The sequence below is a fragment of the Pelophylax lessonae genome, assembly GCF_965119305.1.
Source record: "Pelophylax lessonae genome assembly, chromosome: 5".
Classification (NCBI taxonomy): Eukaryota; Metazoa; Chordata; class Amphibia; order Anura; family Ranidae; genus Pelophylax; species Pelophylax lessonae.
This window is the reverse complement of record NC_138772.1, coordinates 476,472,521-476,494,237: the sequence shown is the minus strand read 5'-3', so window position 1 is coordinate 476,494,237 and position 21,717 is coordinate 476,472,521. Positions and strand designations below refer to the sequence as shown.

Below are 21,717 nucleotides of genomic sequence, written 5' to 3'. Positions count from 1 at the left end.
CCATAAAGCAAAGAGACATCCCCATCCAGCAAAGGCATAGCTCAATGTAACACAGAGACACAGCACAGGTCCACATCGAGCAACATTGTCAGGCAGTTTGTGTGATGTCTAACAACTTGTCTCTAGCACAGCTTTTCCACATGCCTGAGCTGCAACTGGTGCTCAAACCAGCATCCGGTCTGCAGGGAGTTGTGGAGTGCAGATGATATCACTCTGCCTTACCCTCTCTCAGGCTGCAGCTGTAAATAAATGAGCTGCATCGGATCACTCCACTCCCTCACGGTCTCTGGGGGAGGTGATGGAACACCATTCAGGCACTTTCCGCAAGTAAAAAAGCTCTAAATGTTACTATACAGTAAAATAACAACTCGTTAGCTTGAGGGCCTGGGCCCATACCAATGAGTTGTACTTGTTACAAAACAGCGGCAACATGTGTTGGTTGGGGCCTGGGCCCCTCGGGATGCCCAGGCCCCCTACAAGTGTATGGGCTGTCCCTCCCTGATGGCAGCCATGAGCGTTATGCCTGTAACAAAGTTTGATCTGTATGTAGGGCAGCCATCAGAAATGTTGCTTTAGGCCTGGGCCCCCTGATGCCTGACCACCAACATTCCCCATGGCCCACCACTGGCCCTCCCACCAAATCCGCCCACTGGCCATCCCACTGAGTCCTTCGGTGCACCCACTTTTATTTTAACACTCTTAAAACTTATTATATGAAAATGAAAAATGCATTATTCCTCATCCCCACCCAGAATCAGCCATCCCTTTCCACAATGTATCCCCACCCAGAATTATCCATCCCTTTCCACAATGTATCCCCACCCAGAATTATCCATCCCTTTCTACAATGAATCCCCATCCCTGCCCAAAATTATCCATCTCTTTCTACAATGTATCCCCATCCCAGCCCAGAATCATCCATCCCTATCCACAATGTATCTCCATCCCCCCAGAATCATCCATCCCTATCCACAATGTATCCCCAAGCAGAATTATGAATCCTTTTCCACAATGTATCCCCACCCAGAATTATCCATCCCTTTCTACAATGTATCCCTACCCCCGCCCAGAATTATCCATCTCTTTCCACAATGTATCCCCATCCCCACCCAGAACCATCCATCCCTATCCACAATGTATCTCCATCCCCCCAGAATCATCCATCCCTATCCACAATGTATCCCCAAGCAGAACTATCAATCCCTTTCCACAATGTATCCCCCACCCAGAATCATCCAACCCTTTCCACAATGTATCCCCACCCAGAATTATCCATCCCTTTGCACAATGTATCCCCATCCCGGCCCAGAATCATCCATCCCTTTCCACAATGTATCCCCCATCCTCGCCTAGAATCATCCATCCCTTTCCACAATATAGCCTCATTCCCGCCCAGAATCATCCATCCCTTTCCACAATGTATCCCCCATCCTCGCCTAGAATCATCCATCCCTTTCCACAATATAGCCTCATTCCCGCCCAGAATTATCCATCCCTTTCCACAAGCTGGCCAGGTTCACCTGCGGGCTCATCTCTTTTGCTGTCGTCGCAGGGGGGATGGGGTTTGAGGTGGTGCCAGTGATTCTGTACAGGGAAGCTTGGGCTCCTTACAGGTGTACTGCCCGTACCCCCCTGACGGCGGCCCTGTCTGTATGCTAAATTACTTCCTAATGATATCACTGTGTGAACAATGAATATCTTGATTAGCCTTCTCAGAAAAAGAACTAAAAATTATAAATTTGCTTTATCACCACATCAAATTACTCATTTTTTAACTAAGATGTTTATTGTAGATTTCATATAAAAAAATTCCTATGTTATAAATTAGTGTATAACTGTGGGTGTCTGGGTTGCTCTACGAACATGTGTCTGCGGCTAGCTATGCCTCCATGTCCAACTCCTGATACAGATCTCTGAGTTTATTAAACTTGGGTCCCCATTCACAGAGGTAGTCATAATTCAAGTCTTCATCAATACTGGAAGAGGTCAGAGAACTGAGACTTCCAGCCATTGAGCCATCACCTTCTGTGGAGTACATGTGGAGGAGCTCAGGAGGTTGGCTTTTTTTGTCATTATCTGCAGCCTTAACTATTTGTGAAACATATTCCTGAAAGCTGGGGATGCTGGTCTCAGCTTTAGTCTGTTCAGAATAATATATTCCTCTCGATGCATCAGCACCATGTAGACGGCCAGGAGCGTGACACAAGTTCGAAGTGGAGGGGACATTTGAGGTAGAATATAACTGATGAGCATTTACTTTGACTGTTTTTTTCCGTTTCTGAAGGTTGTATCCATTCTGGAAACGAAAAAACAGTAGGTTAGTTATGTCAAATATTTACTTCATGATAATTATGTAAAACAATAACTAAATAAAACAGCTGCAGAAAGAATGTGTAGGCAACTAGAACAGCGGTCGCCAACCAGTGGTCCGTTTTGGTGGTCCCCAGGGTTTCCTTCACAAATTAACATTGTGGCAGAAGTATACTGCCCAATGTTGTTTCCAGTGTTGTTTTCAATGCACACTGACAGTCAATACTGTCAGCGAGTATTGATAACCAATTCCTCCTCTATAGTTCCAGCTCCTGTATAAGGAGGTGAGATACAATGATGAGTCTGTGTAAGGCAGCAGTGTGATGCAGAATGCAGGTGGGGGCAGAAGGGAGTAAAAGCCGAAGCATTGTGTGTATAAGGCAGCAGTGTGATCCAGGGGAAGGGGGGCAGAGAGCCAAAGCATTGTGTGTATAAGGCAGCAGTGTGATCCAGGGGAAGGGGGCAGAGAGCCAAAGCATTGTGTGTATAAGGCAGCAGTGTGATCCAGGGGAAGGGGGGCAGAGAGCCAAAGCATTGTGTGTATAAGGCAGCAGTGTGATCCAGGGGGAGGGGGCAGAGAGCCAAAGCATTGTGTGTATAAGGCATGTAGAATTAGTGTTGGTGATTCGGGAAATTTAAAATTGTGAGTTTAGTGGTCCGTGAGGTTTGAAAGATTGGTGACCACCGAACCTAGAGGAAAATACTCATACCTGCAGCAAACTTATTCCCTTTATGAGACAATTTCATGGCCGTTCTTGCAGACAAAGCTCTTCCAGTTAGAGTTTGCTGATACCTGCATTCCTACACATTTGTATGAAGTTCTACGCTTGGCAGCTTATGGCCAGTAAAAATACACAGCAGACAGGAAGGCAGAAATTGCCGAAACTTTGCCTGTCTGAACAGCCCAGCATTCACCCATTAAGGCTTCTGCATGCTATATATGGAACAGTTTTCTTTTATTCAGACAGGTTTCTTTTAAGACATAGTTTTCAGTGTATGCATAAATCAATCAATGGAGCCTTATTCTCCCTGCACTTAACTACCCTCCAATTATGTTTAATTAACGTTTTTGCATGTGAGTAGGTGGTCAACTTCAGCAGTGTAATACCTTTATTCATGTTCATGAGTACACTACATACAGAATTCAGGAGTACCATATGTACAAAATGCATAGTTCGGGAGTACACTACATAAAGAGTGCAGAGTTCAGGAGTGTGTTACATACAGAGTGCAGAGTTCAGGGGTGTGATACATACAGAGTGCAGAGTTCAGGGGTGTTACATACAGAATGCAGAGTTCAGGAGTGCGTTTTGTACAGAGTACAGCGCTAAAAATCCTAAATAAGAGTGTCCAAATGAGTGCTATAACAGAATATTAATGTAATGAGAACAATAGCCACATATCGAACTAAAATGAGGACAGTCCATCTGCTAAAAATCCAATCAGAAAATCATAAGTCCTTGTTTCTGGTGTCCTTCCACAGCTCTTCGGTCTTGGCTATAGTGGAGTTTGGAGTGTGACTGTTTGAGGGTGTGGACAAGTGTCTTTTATACTGATAACAAGTTCAAACAGGTGCCATTAATACAGGTAACGAGTGGCGGACAGAGGAGCTTCTTAAAGAAGAAGTTACAGGTCTGTGAGAGCCAGAAATCTTGCTTGTTTGTAGGTGACTAAATACTTATTTTACCGAGGAATTTACCAATTAATTCATTGGAAATCCTACAATGTGATTTCCTGGATTCTTTCCCCCCATTCTGTCTCTCATAGTTGAAGTGTTCCTATGATGAAAATTACAGGCATCTCTCTCATCTTTTTAAGTTGGAGAACTTGCACAATTGGTGGCTGACTAAATACTTTTTTGCCGAACTGTAAATACACCAGACATCTGGTGAGTGCATAGGCACGGTGGAGGGGAGCACTATTTGAGTTGGTCACATACATACACAAGTGCACTGGTGGTTTTTCATTCAACCTACAGAATCAGAAGAGTTTTCCCTTATTTTCACTATTGTGTTTGAATAACACGCTTCTCCAAGGACTTATGATTTTCTAATTGGATTTTTAGCAGATGGACTGGTCTCATTTTAGTTTGATATGTGGCTATTGTTCTCATTCCAATAATATTCTGTTATAGCACTCATTTGGACACTCACTGGTATTATTTAAGATTTTTATAGCTACACTGTTTGTTTGCATGTCTTTCTGAGGGTTATATATTCACTTTTGTGTGCTAGCTGTGGTTATTACATTTGGTTTCACCAGCGCTCACTTTTCTTCTGTGTGGGTTTCACACAGAGTGCAGAGTTCAGGGGTGTACTGCATACAGAGTGCAGAGTTCAGGAGTACCATACATACAGAGTGCAGAGTTCAGGAGTATCATACATACAGAGTGCAGAGTTCAGGGGTGTACTACATACAGAGTGCAGAGTTCAGGAGTACCATACATACAGAGTGCAGAGTTCAGGAGTACCATACATACAGAGTGCAGAGTTCGGGAGTACCATACATACAGAGTGCAGAGTTCGGGAGTACCATACATACAGAGTGCAGAGTTCCTGAGTATCATACATACAGAGTGCAGAGTTCGGTAATGCCATACATACAGAGTGCAGAGTTTTGGAGTATCATATATACAGAGTTCAGGAGTACCATACATACAGAGTGCAGAGTACGCTACGTGCAGAGTGCAGTGTTCGAGAGTATGCTATGTACAGAGTGCAGAGTTCATGGGTGTGTGCTACATACAGAGTTAAGGGGTGCGCTGTGAACAGAGTGCAGGTTTGAGGAGTGCACTGCATATAGAGTGAAGGATCTCCCTCCACACCGCCACAGCCCCCCCCCCTTCCTGCATAGGCAGCTCCACCTCACCTTGCCAAAAGATCATTCTGTTTGTTAGATCCTGGAGATCTGTCCCCACCGTACCCTGCTATGAGAACCAGCACGGATCTGTTGGATCAGCGAGCTGCCCAGGGTATACAGGGAGTGCAGAATTATTAGGCAAATGAGTATTTTTGAGGATTAATTTTATTATTGAACAACAACCATGTTCTCAATGAACCCAAAAAACTCATTAATATCAAAGCTGATATTCTTTTTGGAAGTAGTTTTTAGTTTGTTTTTAGTTTTAGCTATTTTAGGGGGATATCTGTGTGTGCAGGTGACTATTACTGTGCATAATTATTAGGCAACTTAACAAAAATCAAATATACAGTATACCTATTTCAATCATTTATTTTTACCAGTGAAACCAATATAACATCTCAACAATCACAAATATACATTTCTGACATTCAAAAACAAATCAGTGACCAATATAGCCACCTTTCTTTGCAAGGACACTCAAAAGCCTGCCATCCATGGATTCTGTCAGTGTTTTGATCTGTTCACCATCAACATTGCGTGCAGCAGCAACCACAGCCTCCCAGACACTGTTCAGAGAGGTGTACTGTTTTCCCTCCTTGTAAATCTCACATTTGATGATGGACCACAGGTTCTCAATGGGGTTCAGATCAGGTGAACAAGGAGGCCATGTCATTAGCTTTTCTTCTTTTATACCCTTTCTTGCCAGCCACGCTTTGGAGTACTTGGACGCGTGTGATGGAGCATTGTCCTGCATGAAAATCATGTTTTTCTTGAAGGATGCAGACTCCTTCCTGTACCACTGCTTGAAGAAGGTGTCTTCCAGAAACTGGCAGTAGGACTGGGAGTTGAGCTTGACTCCATCCTCAACCCGAAAAGGCCCCACAAGCTCATCTTTGATGATACCAGCCCAAACCAGTACTCCACCTCCACCTTGCTGGTGTCTGAGTCGGACTGGAGCTCTCTGCCCTTTATCAATCCAGCCACGGGTCCATCCATCTGACCCATCAATACTCACTCTCATTTCATCAGTCCATAAAACCTTTAAAAAATCAGTCTTGAGATATTTCTTGGCCCAGTCTTGACGTTTCAGCTTTTGTGTCTTGTTCAGTGGTGGTCGTCTTTCAGCCTTTCTTACCTTGGCCATGTCTCTGAGTATTGCACACCTTGTGCTTTTGGGCACTCCAGTGATGTTGCAGCTCTGAAATATGGCCAAACTGGTGGCAAGTGGCATCTTGGCAGCTGCACGCTTGACTTTTCTCAGTTCATGGGCTGTTATTTTGCACCTTGGTTTTTCCATACGCTTCTTGCGACCCTGTTGACTATTTTGAATGAAATGCTTGATTGCTCGATGACCACGCTTCAGAAGCTTTGCAATTTTAAGAGTGCTGCATCCCTCTGCAAGATATCTCACTATTTTTGACTTTTCGGAGCCTGTCAAGTCCTTTTGACCCATTTTGCCCAAGGAAAGGAAGTTGCCTAATAATTATGCACACCTGATATAGGGTGTTGATGTCATTAGACCACACCCCTTCTCATTACAGAGATGCACATCACCTAATATGCTTAATTGGTAGTAGGCTTTCGAGCCTATACAGCTTGGAGTAAGACAACATGCATAAAGAGGATGATGTGGTCAAAATACTCATTTGCCTAATAATTCTGCACTCCCTGTAGCTGTTTTTGTAAACACAGAAAATTTCTGTGTTTACAAGTGACAGCGGGGAGTGGAGTCTGACAGCCAGAGGTGGCAGAACTATTCCAGCTGAAAAACTCGGAAACTCGTGTGAGGGTCACCTGATATGGCCTGGCAGGCAGGATTCTACCTGCGAGCCCTGTGTTTGACATATGTGCTATATGTGGTCTAAGGCTACCTGTGAGGCTGGCATATTTCTCCTACAACGCAGCTAGCAAGGAGATGGCTGCTTTGACGGATGGTACTTTTTTTCCCTCCATGCCCCTGCCCAAGACAAGTGTCCCACAAGAGGGCAACCTATCAGCTAAAATGTTTCAAGCAATCAGACAATTGCTTGGAGAGGAAGCAAAAAGCAATTTGTCAAAGCAGCCATCTCCTCAATAGCTGCTGTGTCAGACAGCCATGAAATTAGAAGGGGTGCTCTGTTTGACCTCACAGCTAGCCTCAGCCATCAAATGTACTTTGTCCCCTGAGTAATAGAACACATTAATAAAATGCATCTTTACATATGCAGAACCTGAGGGCATGTCATAATAACTGTAGCAGGAAAAAGGTTCTGGGAATTCTGGTTGGGATATTAGGTAATATATGGATTAACATGGCAACAACCATATGCCTTGCACTGCATTCCTCTGGATCCTAGGATTGTGTATATGGAGGTTTTCTATTTTTTTTTTTTTTTTTTCTATTGGTTGAACTAGAAAAACTTGTGTCTTTTTCAATCTCACTAATTATAAAAAACTGAAGTCTTAGTTTTCAGTGGTCAAGGCTTTTTAAGGCATTTGTTTTTTCAGTATTAGTTATGCAGTGTGGAATAGCCCAGTGTCTGCCAGCATTCATTGATCATGTGGACTGAATTAGCTCCACCTCTGCTCGCACAATCTATCATGCTCACGGTTGGAGGTGTGCTCACCTGGTCATTCAGATCACACAGTTCAGGCTTGGTTGGCTGTCAAGGGGTGGAGCCACAGCAAAAACATGAAAAATGGCTGTCTGCAGAGACCGGCACACGTGCATTTTCAGTGGATATTCTGGGAAAACTGCTCCTCTGAAACATAAAAGAAAGTCATACTCTGGTTGTCTTGGGAGATGCGTTTTAAAAACACAGATGTCTGGTTTTGAGGTAGATACAATTTCAAAATGATGAGTATAAATGTAGTGATAGACAAAGCAATGGCTACTTACAATAACTTTTGTGCCTTTGTTGTTTAGTACTCCACTTAGTCTGTCTGTTTTCTTCCAGTGCTGAAAAGGACAGCACAGTGATTCTTCCTTCTTTGCAGCATTTTAAAGGTAAATGTTATATATCATTACAAATTGTGACACCGTCTAAAGGGTCCCTCCATCCTGCTGCACTATTCTCTGGCTTATATACTGTATCTCTTGAAACAGGTGATACCCTCCCTTGACAACCATTCTGATTGTTGAACCCACAACCCTACTATTCTCATTCATTTTTTGCTATGTAAGTGTGGATAGAATAAGTTGTTTTAACAATATACTTTTATATTGTATAAAATATGTTGGATTCGTACGCAGAATGTGTGCAGCATCAAGGAGTTGCAATAAACGTAAATCTAGGTTAAAGGTAGAGCCTTTCAAAAGACTCCGCAGGATATTGGCCCCTGAATGCCATGATTCTAGCAAACAGATAAACTTGTAATATCTGCAAACCACCAACTGCCTTTTCTGTGAATATGTTGATCAGACTTTATTGGTACTGTTTGGATAAAATATTTTAAAGTGTTACTAAACCCACAACAGTGCAATCAGTGTGTATATGCAGTAAAGCATGGTTGTTATACTCACCGTGGAACCTAAGGGGTTAATCCTCTGCATTGTGTATAAAGGCTGTGTGATCCTTTATTCTCTGATCCTCCTCTTCTTTAACTGACTCCAACCCATCTCGTGATAGAACAGAGCATGAGGAGTCAGGCTGCACATGCTCAGTTTGGTGTGTATTGCTAGAGAGATTTTTTTTTTCTTGGGAAAGTAAATGTGATCAGCACAGGACCAATCAGCACTGTCCAGACAGAGGATCAGGGGAGAATGAAAACTCCTCCTACAAAAACTGATACAAGTCACAAGACTGCATTCTCATAGGACAACAAGCTACAAGCTTTACCCAGTGCTTGGCTGGACACTGATAGAAGTCACAAGACTGCTATATACTGCTGATGAGAAAAGGTATTTAGCTGTTTATATTTACTAAAATAATTACATTTCCATGTTCTGTGTACTGTAGGAGACCAAATAAAGTGAATGCAGGTTCTGGGTTTAGTAACACTTTAAGGTTCCAAGTTACTGAATCAACTCATGCCCAGATGATGTACCACCTTATTATTATTATACAGGCAGGGGCGTAACTACAGGGGTTGCAATTGCAACCAAGCCCCATGCTCCAGGGGGCCTGTGCTAGTCCCCTGTACACCTGGATAGGAGGGGCGGCGGGGGCAGCATGTAGAGAAATCACTGTCCTCCTTTTTCCTCCTGTAGCTTCAGGAGGAAAATGGAGGAGATTTGTTCCTCTGTATGCTGCCCCCGCCACTGCTGTTCTGCTGTCTCTTGGCCCTTGTGTGCTCCCCTGGTTCCCCCCCCCCCCCTACTGTGCTGTCCCCCCCACTTGGCTCCCTTCCGTCCCCTGCCGGCTGCTGCAGGGGATGTGTCACAATAGAGAACCAGGAAGGGGTCGGTAAATATGTAATTTACCAGCTCCTTCCTTTTCTGAATGTACAGAGTCATTGTCAGGGACACTGTAAAAAAATAACATAAAATGATAAAAAAATACAATTAAAACACCAAAAAATAAAAACTACTGACACCAGTGGGTGAACTTCCAGGATCGCAAAGGTCACACTTGCAACCGGGCCCTGGCATTCCACCACCGTGGGGAGGCCCCAAGATGGCAGGAAGGAGGCCCACTGCAGAACTTGTGAAAGGGTCCCGCTGCGGGACCGCAATAAAGGGCCCCGCAATAAGTTTAAAGTGCCCCAGGATCAGTGGGAAGAGCCCCAGGCTTGAAGGGAAGGGCCCCGGCTAGGGGTCCGGGAAGGCCCTTCATGGTTTCTTGCACCGGGGCCCTGAAGGTTCTAGTTACGCCTCTGTATACAGGATTTATATAGCGCCAACAGTTTGGGCAGCGCTGTACAATATGAGGATAGACAGTACAGTTACAATGTATCTGAATACAGCAGGAATCAGAGGGCCCTGCTCGTTAGAGCTTACAATCTAAGAGGGAGGGTCAAGTGATACAAAAGGTAATAACTGTGCGGGATGAGCTGATGGAGAAAATTAAAGTACAGTTGTTAGGTGTGGGCAGGATAGGCTTCTCTGAAGAGAGAGGTTTTCAGAGGTGGTCTAAAAGCAAACCGAGTAGGAGATAGGGACAGATTGGGGTAGGGAGTTCCATAGAATGGGAGAGGCTTAGGAAAAGATCTGGAGGTGAGCATGGGAGGAGGTGACGAGGGAGCTAAAGAGCAGGAGGTCTTGGGAGGAATGGATATAACAATTAGGATGGTATTTTGAGACTAGGTTAGTGATGTAGCTGGGGGCCGAATTGTGGACAGCTTTGTAAGTTGTTGTACTTTGAGTTTAATTTGTTGGGTGAGTGGAAGCCAGTGGAGGGATTGGCAGAGAGGGGTGGTAGACACTGAAGGGTTGGTAAAGTGGATGAGCCTGGCAGCAGCATTAATAATAAACTGAAGGGGGCATAGCCTATGTATAGGTGCGCCAACGAGGATTAGAGGATGTTTTTTCTCACATTAAAATGTAAGTTTACTGTCATTTGCAAAATCCTTTCGAAGGTATAAAATGAAGACCATAATCAGAAATTCAAAACAGAGACTATGTGATATGGTGTACCTGTTCATGTTCTCCTCCACCCTCCTCGTTATAATGCAAGACGTTCCCTCTGATATCTTCCCAGCTTTCATGTTCTGCAGGAATGTGATAAACTCCACCTTTACGAAACTTTGATCTTCCCCACTGACTCCATACTGTGTAGGAGACCAACAAGGCTGCAACAAAAATGTCAATCCATCTTAAATAAAGTCAGAATACTGATCCAAATAAGACAGATTACTGCTCCTCCTTAGATGAAGGTGGAATAAAAATCTAGTTCAGATAAAGGAGGATGAACACTCCTTCTCAAATAAAGGTCAGAAGATTGCTTCATTTCAGGTGAAGATTAAAGGAAAGTATGGCCAAAGCTCTTTTGGCCATACTTCTATAGATCAAAGAAATACACTTTGTTCTGCACTCCTGTGACCCATATTTAGCGGACAGCGGGCTGAAGCTTGCTGTATAAGAACTTACAAGTAGGGCTTGGAGCTCTCTCAGGTCTATAAAAGTTACAGCGTTTGTTACCCCAATATTTCATATTCCTGATATATGACTGCTGTATCATGTACTTGTATGAGAAAGTATCCTGTTCTCTTTGTATTGCTTCATTTGTGTGAAATTCCTGGAATCCCTGCTAGTTCCTCTGCATTCCTATTATAATTTGACCACACTAAGCAGGAGAACACACCATGGTCAGGTCTCTAGAAGTTAAAGCGTTTGTTACCTCAACATTTCATATTCCTGATATGTGGCTGCTGTACCATGTACTTGTAGGAAAAGTATCCTGTTCTCTTTGTATTGCTTCATTTGTGTAAAATTCCTGGAATCCCTGCTAGTTCGTCTGCATTCCTATTATAAATTGACCACACTAAGCAGGAGAACACACCATGGTCAGATCGGTAGCTATGCCCGCTCTCTTTCAATGATCTGACTTGTCCAGTCATTCACTGGGAGGATCAGTGTGCTGCTGCTTCTCCCCCCCCAGCTCTTATACAGCTGAGAACAGAGGGAAGGTACTCACTTATAAAAAAGGGAAAAAAATGTATTTATGAAGTATTTTTTTAACTTTACAAAAATGTTTTGCCTTTCATTTTTATTTCAAACCTAATGGGTTGTTTTACAAGATGATCACTTACAATCACTTTAGGAGAAGCCAGAAGGGGCACTCATCTAGGTAGAGCGAGGTGGTATATGGCCAACATCCCAAATAAATAGCAAAGAAAACCCCTCCTTGGTAGGGAACGGGACTTTAAGGGCCGAATATAACACCACAAATAAGAAACATACAATAATTTTATGAAATTAACATAAAATCAATGTACTGGTAAAGAACGAAACATGTATCACAATATATTAAAAGGTGCATACTACTATATATGTTTTTAAATTAGGCAGCAGCTTTGTTTTGTTGAGTTTTATTGCATCTTCTGTCTATTCATTTTTGCACAGTCAGAGTGCTTAAGCGCTGGGTGATTGGGGGAGGTGTATCATCGCTTATCTCAGTCCTTCATAGTAAATGTATCACAATATAAAGTTGTAAAAACTTATGGTAGGACAAGAAGAATGGTGGAGCATAGATTTCCAATGGGCACCCAACACCCTACGCGTTGCGGGAATACCCTTCATCAGGGGTTTAGGAAAAGCCAGGGAGAGCTACATTAGGCAACAAATAGAATCAGGGAACTGTGAATGTTTTCCAGGAAATAATATAAATGTACTAAACAGTGAGTCTGCTCAGTTTACCATAATCTGAACTGAATATAATGTGTTACAGTTGGAGTAAGAAGTCTTTGACGGTACTTGTGGTCTGCAGGCTCTTGTTAATTGTTTCTTTTCTGTACACACTCCATCTTTTATAACTACAGAGGACAGAGAAGCACTTACCTCCTACATGTTTAAATTTAGGGCCAATCCAACTGGATTCTATAGGGAGTTAGTGAGCAGAGCACGGAGATATACAGTACAAGAGGAATCTCAATATTAAAGATTTGTTGAAAAGTCTGATATATAACGGACAATTGTAATGTATGAGTACTTTCACTTCAAACCTCTGGCGTCTATTGAAATCTGAGATCAATGTTTGGTGGGCTTCATCTTTACTATTGTGCCTCAAAAAATATAAACCCTAATTTACATAAAAAGATTCACCTATATGTGCATGGCCGGACTAATTTAACATAAAGTCGTTTTTACCAACTTTTATTTTTTATACCACTTGCCAGACAAGTTAACAATGAAAATAAGCAAAAAGAACCATGACCTTACCAATGAAGATCAGAAGACACATGCTGATGGCTAAAATGGATCCTGAGCTCAGTCCAACAATCTTCCCAGCTCTGGCCTGGATGGTCTCACAGGCCTTACCCTTGAAGCCTTTTCTGCACTGGCAGATATACTTGTGCTGGGACTGAGCTACACAACTGCCCCCATTCCGACAGCTCCATCTCGTACAAGGTGACGGGTGACAGTGCTTCTGTCCTGTTACATTATTCATCACTTCAACTTTATCTGTTGGGCACCTAAATCAGAGAAACATGTACTACAAATCTGGCAAAAGCATCAAGAGAATAACAGAATCACTACATAGATATGTCTAGGATGAGCTTCAGTCATTGGATATCTAATGTTAGTAAACAGAACCCAAATGGATATGGAATGCTGGAAAATTCTACCATCTTTTTTACAGTGCCTCGATGGTAAAACAGGTCTGTCTAACTCATTCATTTAGCAGATGTTTTTATGTAAGATCTATGTGTCTATGTGGCATCTTGGCCCGTTACTGTAAAGCCAGGGAGTAATCCTCTATTATTGGAACCTGACATTAAAGAAAAACTCCATACAGTGCTGTATCTTAGCCTAGGCCAACAAGGCCCAGGCCTAGGGCAGCACTTTGCAGGGGGGGCAGCAAAAAAGCTGCACCACGCAAAAGAAAAAAAACAGCCTCCTCCCGCCTCCCCCACTAAAAAGAGTCCCAGACGGCTTGCGCTACACACTTTTAGTATAGTGTCAGTCTTATAGGGCGAATTGGGCTGGAGGTCAGCGTCCAGGAGGCAAATTAGTCTGGCACCCCCATAAAGCGGTCACACTGCTACCTCCTGGTATGATATGATGGTATGATGATGGGCACTGCTGAGGCTGACCTTATGGGAACTGATCAGGCTACACTGATGGGCACTGATAGACTGTGGTTGTGGTTTACAGATGACAGGGCGGGTCATAAACAGGAAGAGGTGTGGCCTTTACAGGAAGGGGTGCGTCATATTTAAATTAAGGGGTGCACAAGTTTAGACAGGCCTAGGGCAGCACAAAACCTAAATACACCACTGACTCCATAAAGTATCAACAAAAAGGACTGTAGGTTTTATGTGTACTAACTTACCCTACTGCTGTCCCTTCTGCAACAATATTATCATTAGCTGTCTGCTTCTGTTCCCTGCACATTTTTTGTTGCAATAGAAGAGTCAAATTTGTATTTCAGAAAGGACAACATACAGATAAGTCCAAATAACTCACTGTCCTACATTCTGCAGTCCTTTATTGATTAAAGTGATATTAAAAACAAATTTTATTCACAAAATCAGCTACTTATAGCAGAACTTACATGTGCTTGCTGCAGGTTCGGCCCTACCATGGGTCCTACTGGGTCCATTGGACCCAGGCAGCACTTTGAGAGGGGCAGCAAATTGATGCCCAAGATTCTTTTTTTCCAGCAGTTTTGTGTGTTATCAGTTTGCGGCACGTTACGGGCGGCATTTCCCCATCTCATACTGCCGCCCATAGTGAAAACTGATGAGTATGAGGAGGCGGAGGGTTTCCTCCAGGGGAACATTCCTTATGTGATTGTGGTGTGCGCAATGACGTCAGACATTCAAACAAACAAAATAATACTGGAGTTTTTGGTTTGGAATTGAACATAATGGTATGTCATATAATTGGGCATGTAGACAAGGTGCTGTTGCATATAAATCTGACTTCCTGATAAATGTAATTTTAGTTTTAATTATCATGATATAAAATAAAATTGTGTGGGCCTTTTGGTGGGCGTGATTTTTATTTTTTTTGGAGGTGCAGCCTTTAATTTTTGGACCCAGGCAGCACAATGTCTTGGGCCAACCCTGGCTTGCTGTTGTTCTTATAATTTTTTTCTGAGCCTCCTCTTCATACAGCCCCCCAGCCTACTGCCTGCCTCAAGGTATGTGGGTATCCTGTGCCTTCCGGGACCTATGGAGTCCTGCTGCAGTCTCCACTATGTGCAAGCTTGTGTTTATAACTGCAAACATATGTGCAGACATTCCCAGCTGTGCACACAGAGAGAGTGAAAGGGACACTCTTCACCTCCCTCTCTATAGCAGCTCCTTAGTCAATGTGACTTTGGTTCTTTGTCCCTCTCGGAAAGGCTGCATGTAAGTTTGTAGTTCTAAATGGGAGCATGCATGTATAGAGACTTCAGCAAGGCTCTTTAAGATCTGGGAGGCACAGGGGAAATCTACATACCTGGAATCAGGTAGCATGGCCAGGGGGCTGCATAAGAAGGAAGCTCCTAGGAGGAAAATTAGAAAAACAACAGCCAGAGTATGTAAGTTCTGCCAGAGTATGTAAGTTCTGCTATTAGCAGCATAACAAAATCAGCACAAGGGATGTTACTTACCTTTAATGTGATGTTTCTCTTGTGCTGCTCTGTCCTGTTTAGCTCAAGAGTGCTTAAATATGCCGCCCTTGGAATCTCCTGAGGTGTTTTGGCTTCCTCGGAGGCTTATCCGTCTATTGTGAGGGGCAGGGCTTTTTTTCTCAGACAATAGGTGCAGGAACTCCCCTTTCCAAGTCACCCCTTGTCTCCGCCCCCTACCCACCTCCTGCACCATTCCTTAATTCCACCCCCTAAGTACTGCTCCTTTTAGAGAATACAGAACCATGTAACAATTGTGGTACTAAGTAATTTGTATGGAATTTGTTAATAATAACTAGAAAAACAGTAAACTAGATCACATGTGCCAGCAACAATAGATCCCCTAAGCAACAATGAACCACCCGGAAGGAAATACCCCCTCCCCCAGCAACAAAAGATCTCCAGCAGCAATAACCGCTCTCCCTGCAGTCAGCACCAATAGACTCTCCAGCAGCCAGCAGCTAAAGACCCTCCCCCAGCAATAATGTATCACTCACAACAAAATACCCCCTCCCCTAGCAACAATAGACCCCCAGCAGCAACAACAGATTTCCCTGCAGCCAGCATCACTAGATCCCTCCCAGCAACAACTGACTCCCAGCAACAGTGGAACAGCAACAACAATAGACCTTCTGAGCAACAGTAGATGCCCCTCCCTACCCCGCAAAAGTAGATCTCCTCCAGCAACAATAGATCCCCCCAGCAACTAGCATTAATAGACCTTGAACCCCTTGCCATTACATACAGTCAGTGCTGGAGGTGCCGGAACTTCTTTCCCCCGCGTTCCCGCTGAAAAAAAGCCCTGGTGATGGGCCTGATGGGTAGAGCCTGGGTGGGTGAGGTGGGGGTAGGAGAGGGGGTGGGCTGGGGGAGAGGGGGGTTTCACTGGCTTATTGCTGGCTGTTTTTGTGTTCGCCCTGCGTGGCGCCTATGTTTATTGTGTCTTTTTCTTGTTTAAAATCAATAAAGAGAAATTTATAAAATAAAAAATATGCCGCCCTTTCTGCCAACCTTCTCCATTTATAAAAGCTGGTACTACAGCTTCATCAAAGAAGGAAGATTTCTGCTAAATCAGGACACAGCAGCACAAAGGACACATCACACTGAATGTAAATAATATCCCTTGTGCTGATTTTTTTCTTCAGTAACACTTGGGCTTTAAATACCACCAAAATAAATTTCCATCTGTCTAAAAATGATATAAAATTAATTTGGGTACACTATTGCATTGTCAAGTAATTATCAATCAAACACAACACTGAAAACAGAAAAATGGCTCGGTAAGGAAGGGGGTGTAACATGTTGGTACTGAGGTGGAAATAAACCTTTTTCTATAAAGAAAATAAACACTTGAAAATAAATGTGAGAAATATACCGGAGAGCTTTCAGCTGCCCTGGAGCTTCCTCTAAGCGCCATCAATTAGAGAATTAGTGGGGGCCCAAGAGTAGTAAACTCTGCCTCTTACCATTGTATCATCACCAAATAGTTCACTGTCCAGTATTGTACCTGCATTCATGTTTTCTCCATAAATCAATACAGTTGAGGTGAGAAGGGCAGGGCTGGTTCCTGCAGACATCCGAGTGGCATCCATTGCTGATTCCCTGTGAGCTGACAACAGAGCTGTGCTCATTACCCTCTCCATCCAACGGCAGCAGAAGACCATTGACGCGCACATCCCGTAAACATCCTGTGCACAATAACAGAGCCCATGAAAGTTTTTCTCTCTTAGATCATGAAGACAAATATTCATCGATTTCACAGACATGACAGAAAAGAAAATGAATGTTGTAGCTCAATCTGCAGATAAGAACATCCCGTTCCCCTTCTGGCTGTGCAGATTATAAAATGTAAACACATCTCTGGCTACTTTGCAAGCAAAGCTAAACCTATTACAAGCTTTAGAGCAGGGGGTGTCAAACTCAATTGCATTGTGGACCGCATCAGCATTATGGTTCCCTTCAAAGGGCCGGTTGTATCTGTAAAACTAAATGTCCAGAGCACCCCACCCCCCCTTACATCAGATGTCAAGAGCCCCCCCACTATCAGAAGTTAAGAGTCCTCCACCCTCCCTTATATCACAGCGCACCCCTGTTACCTTGTGCTGCTTCCAGGAAGAAGCTGGGAAGCATAAAGTGTAGGGTCTGGAGGAGGACCAGAGGAGGGCAGAAGTCAGCTGCCGGAGTCTACTGAATGCTGAGACCAGGGTAGGCGGAGAGAAGAACTTCTGCTGCACAGAGAGGCACAAGATCTGTAGGAGGAGTTCTGTCCTTCTCTCAGCTGCTGACTCCTGAGACAGGGGCAAGGGCAGAGACAAACCTCTCAGCAGCTTCACAGAGAAGCGCAGGATCTTGCGGAGGAGTTTTGTCCTCCCACTGCTGAGACAAGGGGGTGGGCGGAGAAGAGGAGGTGCCTCAGCTCAGAAGAGGAGCGAGGGCAATATGAAATGGCCTAGTGAGCCGGAGGTGGCCCCCGGGCCTTGTGTTTGACACCTGTGCTATAGAGAAAGTATTCGTTAAAAGAATGAGAATTTAGGGCTCATTTACATGGACTATCATCCCTGTACAGCGTGAAAAGCCCTTTGATTACTTCTCTTTCCCAGCACTGAGCTGGATGCAGAAAGCCCAAATTACTGAATGGGCGGTGCACAGTCCCCAATGGAGAGTCCGTGCATCCAGGGCCATGCACTTCTCTCTGTGTACCTGTTGAACTTGGCTGAGTGGGTGGGTCTATATAGCTGATTTTTAATTACACGTTGTATTTCCCTACAGTTATCCTTCAATTTACCCCTCCAACACCTTCCAGAGCAATACTCACCTGCCCACACTCCTATCAGATCCACACTATATAACCCACACTTACTCTGGCCGGCCCTTCGCTTCCTGTGCACATGCATGGAAAAACTCTATCGATTCCTGTGTAGAGGTCATCTGTCCTTGTGACACAACAGCTGCTCCATAGGAATGGACAGAATTTGTTCACAGAAGACCAGCCTGGAGTGCATCTGGCTGGAGCATGCAAAGAATACTTTGAATATTAAAATATTAGGGTTGCTGGGGAATGGGGGGTTAAATTAAAGGATAACAATCCAAAAATAAAGTTATCATTTAAGACTAAAATAAAAGAGATAACATTGATTGAGAGTCCACTTTACCATGCTTTAAGGACACTTTAAGATGTCTGAAATTGGACGTTTAGTCAAAACTAAGCTTAAACCTACTTCCACCCCCATTCTATGCCTATTCTATCTACCCTGTAAAAAGAAAGATGCCTATACTTACCTATTCTGAAGTCGCTCTGGTCGAGTCACATGACTGGCTTTCTGCAGCGGATTCAGTGTAGAGGAGGGAAAGCCGACAACGGATGCCCCATAGTCAGCCTCTGCAGCCATTGACGACCGTCTCTCCTCTACACTGCAGCCGGCGCTGGAGAGATCATGTGACCAGAATGGAACAAATTCAGAATAGAGAAGTACAGGCACTTTTCCTTTTACAGGGTGGATAGAATGGGCTCAGAATGGGGGTGAATGTAGGTTTAAGCTTAGTTAGGTTTTTACTGAACTTCCACTTTAAAAGCTATTTCAACTTGTGGATCAGAACCAACGTGTGTTACTACCTTCCAGGGCTGGGACAAGGGGTGGGTAGGAGGGGGCAGGGATTTGGGGTGTTTGTGCTAGAGGAGGTGATATGGTGATAGAGTAGGGAGGGGATTTGTGCTAGGAGGGGGGTTGTGCCAGTAGGGATGATTGGGGGGTATTTGTGCTAGGAGGATAATTTTTTTTTTTTGGGGGGGGGGGAGATTTGTGCTGAGAGGGAATATTTGTGCTGGAGGGGGGATTTGGAGTGGGGGAGGAAGAGGATGTGTACTCATGGGGGGGGGGGGGGGATTTGATCAGTAGTGGATGTGTGCTGGGGGCATTTGGGGAGAGAGAGGATTTGAGCCAGGAGGGGGGATAGGGGAGGCAAGATTTGTGCTGGGAGGGAGGACTTCAATAGGGGGCCGATTTGTTCAGTGAGGAGGGGGAATTTATGCTTAGGGGTTAAGCATGTAGGTTAGTGTTCAATTATTATTATTTTTTTTTTTGGGCGGGGGGTTTTGGGTTGCTAACACATAATGCTCATACCTGACACAGTTTTTCATGTTTGCCCTGAGCTCTAGATGGCCTCGCCCAGGCACTGCTACCTTCAGTTATATTTTCTGCTAGATTTGAGGATACACTTTTTATTTTACGACCTGAGCAGTTTTCTACAATAGATATACAAGTGTGGAACTTTAATAAAAAGTGAATGAGAATTTAAGAAGGCCACATACCTTGAAAATCATTCTCGGCTTGCTGTGGTAAGCTGTTTCCTAACATTACATTCGATGGATCAGCTTCGAATGATCCACTTTTTCCCATAGTAGCCGTCACTTCTCGGACACCGCCTCCTCTTTCTATACGCAATGTAAAGACATTGCCATAGCGCTCCAGGCTCAGCAGCGCCCATCGCCCGTGATCTATACGCAGGTCCGGCAGCCTGATCACATGACTCCGCTCACCAAAGTGGAAACCAACAGCGAAGTGTCCTCCACTAATCTGCCAGTATGGAAGGAAAGCTGCTTTATAATAAATAATGTAATACATGGCTGACAATAAAGAATGTTTGGTGATAAAAAGAATAAAAAAAAAAAACACACACAAGGGAGATTCCTGCGCTCACCATAAAAACATTTTATACTCTTAAAGGCAGCATATCTAAACCTGAGAACAAAACATTCATAAATTGCAGTTTTTACCCGATGATCCTGCCAGTAACACACTTTCTGTCTTAGGGTGACATCACTGGCTCACTGTATCATGTCTATGGAGAGCAGTGTTGTCACCCTAGACTGGTCTCCTGATTTAGACCATAGAGCCCCCCCCCCCCCCCCCCATCCTTTCTTCATCTCCAAACCATAGGGGGCAGATGTACTTTAGTTTACAAAATATTTCTGGGATGCATAGGCGTGCGCAAGGGGTGTGCCAGGCATGCCTGTGCACACCCTAATCACTATGTGCTTTGCCGATTCCCCGTACTGCCCGGGCCTCCCTCACAGTGCTGCTGGCTTCTCTCCTCTCCCCCCAGTTGCTGCAGGGGATGTTTCAGGATGGAGAGCGGGAGAAGGGCTAGTAAATATGTAATTTACTGGCCTCTTCCTTTTCTAAATGAACACACTCGTTCACTTTGTCCATTTATAACTGAAGCACAGTTAAACTCTGTTTACTATGCTTCAGATTGTGAATAACAGGAAGCCACTCAGCACAGAGCACTTTCCATTCATTCACTGCCCCATGCAGCTGAGGCTGTAGAGAAAGGCCTGTGTGTTCAATCTTTGGGGTGCATACCCCAATGCAATAGGCTGCGCACACCTATGCTGGGATGGCTGATAACATTGTTTGAGACATCAGTTCAGTGCACAGGAAGCGACATGCACACTGAATTTCTAGCAGGGTCAACAGGTATATTCCTGCACTTTCTGAAAATGTTCCCAGCCTGAAAAAAGGAAATGAATGCAGCCACCAAGCAGAACGCGTAAAGCTTGTCCCCCAAATGAAGCTTCTGCTCCTTTTTGGGCAACAAACTTCAATTGATTTGCCGTGATTGCAAATCGCGTAACAATCGGGGGAAACCTGCACCCTGTTTTAGATGACATTGAATATAATGGCACTTGATTCTGCATTTTGTGATTGTAGTATGTTTTGAGATCGCTGGCAGAATCGCAGAATCCCAAAACGCCTAGGTGTGAATGAAGCCTTAAGCTCCTGCAGCATGGCAGGGGAGGGGAGACTCTTGCCCTCCTTTGAATGCTGGGGGGCCCCTGCTGCTAACATTATAGCAATGCATGATACCATGCACACTGTCCCACAGACAGCAGCACTGGTTGGTAGGGTGCTGGTGGAAGGCCCACCTGAACCATGGCAACTCATGTTGCTTAACCAGGGAAAGTTGGGTCCCTTGCTCCTGGCACCCCATGGAAACCCAAAAGACCCCCCAGTTGAGCAACGCTGAAGAACACAATAAATATCTTGCAGGTAATACTCATTCTATAGGTTCATGTGATTGTTATCATGATGAATTGCCACAATCTACTCTATTCTATTCTTATTCATGTATATCAGTGGTAACTAACATCCAGCATTTTTGCAGCTCACCTCCAGCTTCAGAAAAGAAGACCTGTCCCTGGAAGTTAGGTGGAGAATAGTAGCAGAAGATATCCGAGTTCGAAGCATGAGTTGTATATATGTATAGTGCAGGCTGAGTGGATGGTAAATGACATAATGAACCCAACTTCCTTTCTCAAGGCTCCATTCCTGTAGAACTAACAGAC

The 21,717-nt window shown here is 44.1% G+C and overlaps 1 protein-coding gene across 1 annotated transcript in view; it reads right to left on the bottom strand.

Annotated features, from left to right (window-relative positions):
• Nucleotides 1-1,674: 1,674 nt before the first annotated feature.
• LOC309556827 (neural-cadherin-like) overlaps nucleotides 1,675-21,717 on the bottom strand; it is a 128,280-nt gene continuing 108,237 nt past the window's right edge. Inside the window, exons 28-34 of the mRNA XM_082259348.1 lie at nucleotides 21,542-21,708; nucleotides 19,681-19,945; nucleotides 16,879-17,059; nucleotides 12,971-13,224; nucleotides 10,727-10,881; nucleotides 8,051-8,110; nucleotides 1,675-2,296 (exon numbers count right to left, since the gene is read on the bottom strand). Coding sequence (XP_082115474.1) covers nucleotides 1,880-2,296; nucleotides 8,051-8,110; nucleotides 10,727-10,881; nucleotides 12,971-13,224; nucleotides 16,879-17,059; nucleotides 19,681-19,945; nucleotides 21,542-21,708 — 1,499 coding nt within the window. The 3' untranslated portion in view covers nucleotides 1,675-1,879. The remainder of the gene's footprint in view (nucleotides 2,297-8,050; nucleotides 8,111-10,726; nucleotides 10,882-12,970; nucleotides 13,225-16,878; nucleotides 17,060-19,680; nucleotides 19,946-21,541; nucleotides 21,709-21,717) is intronic.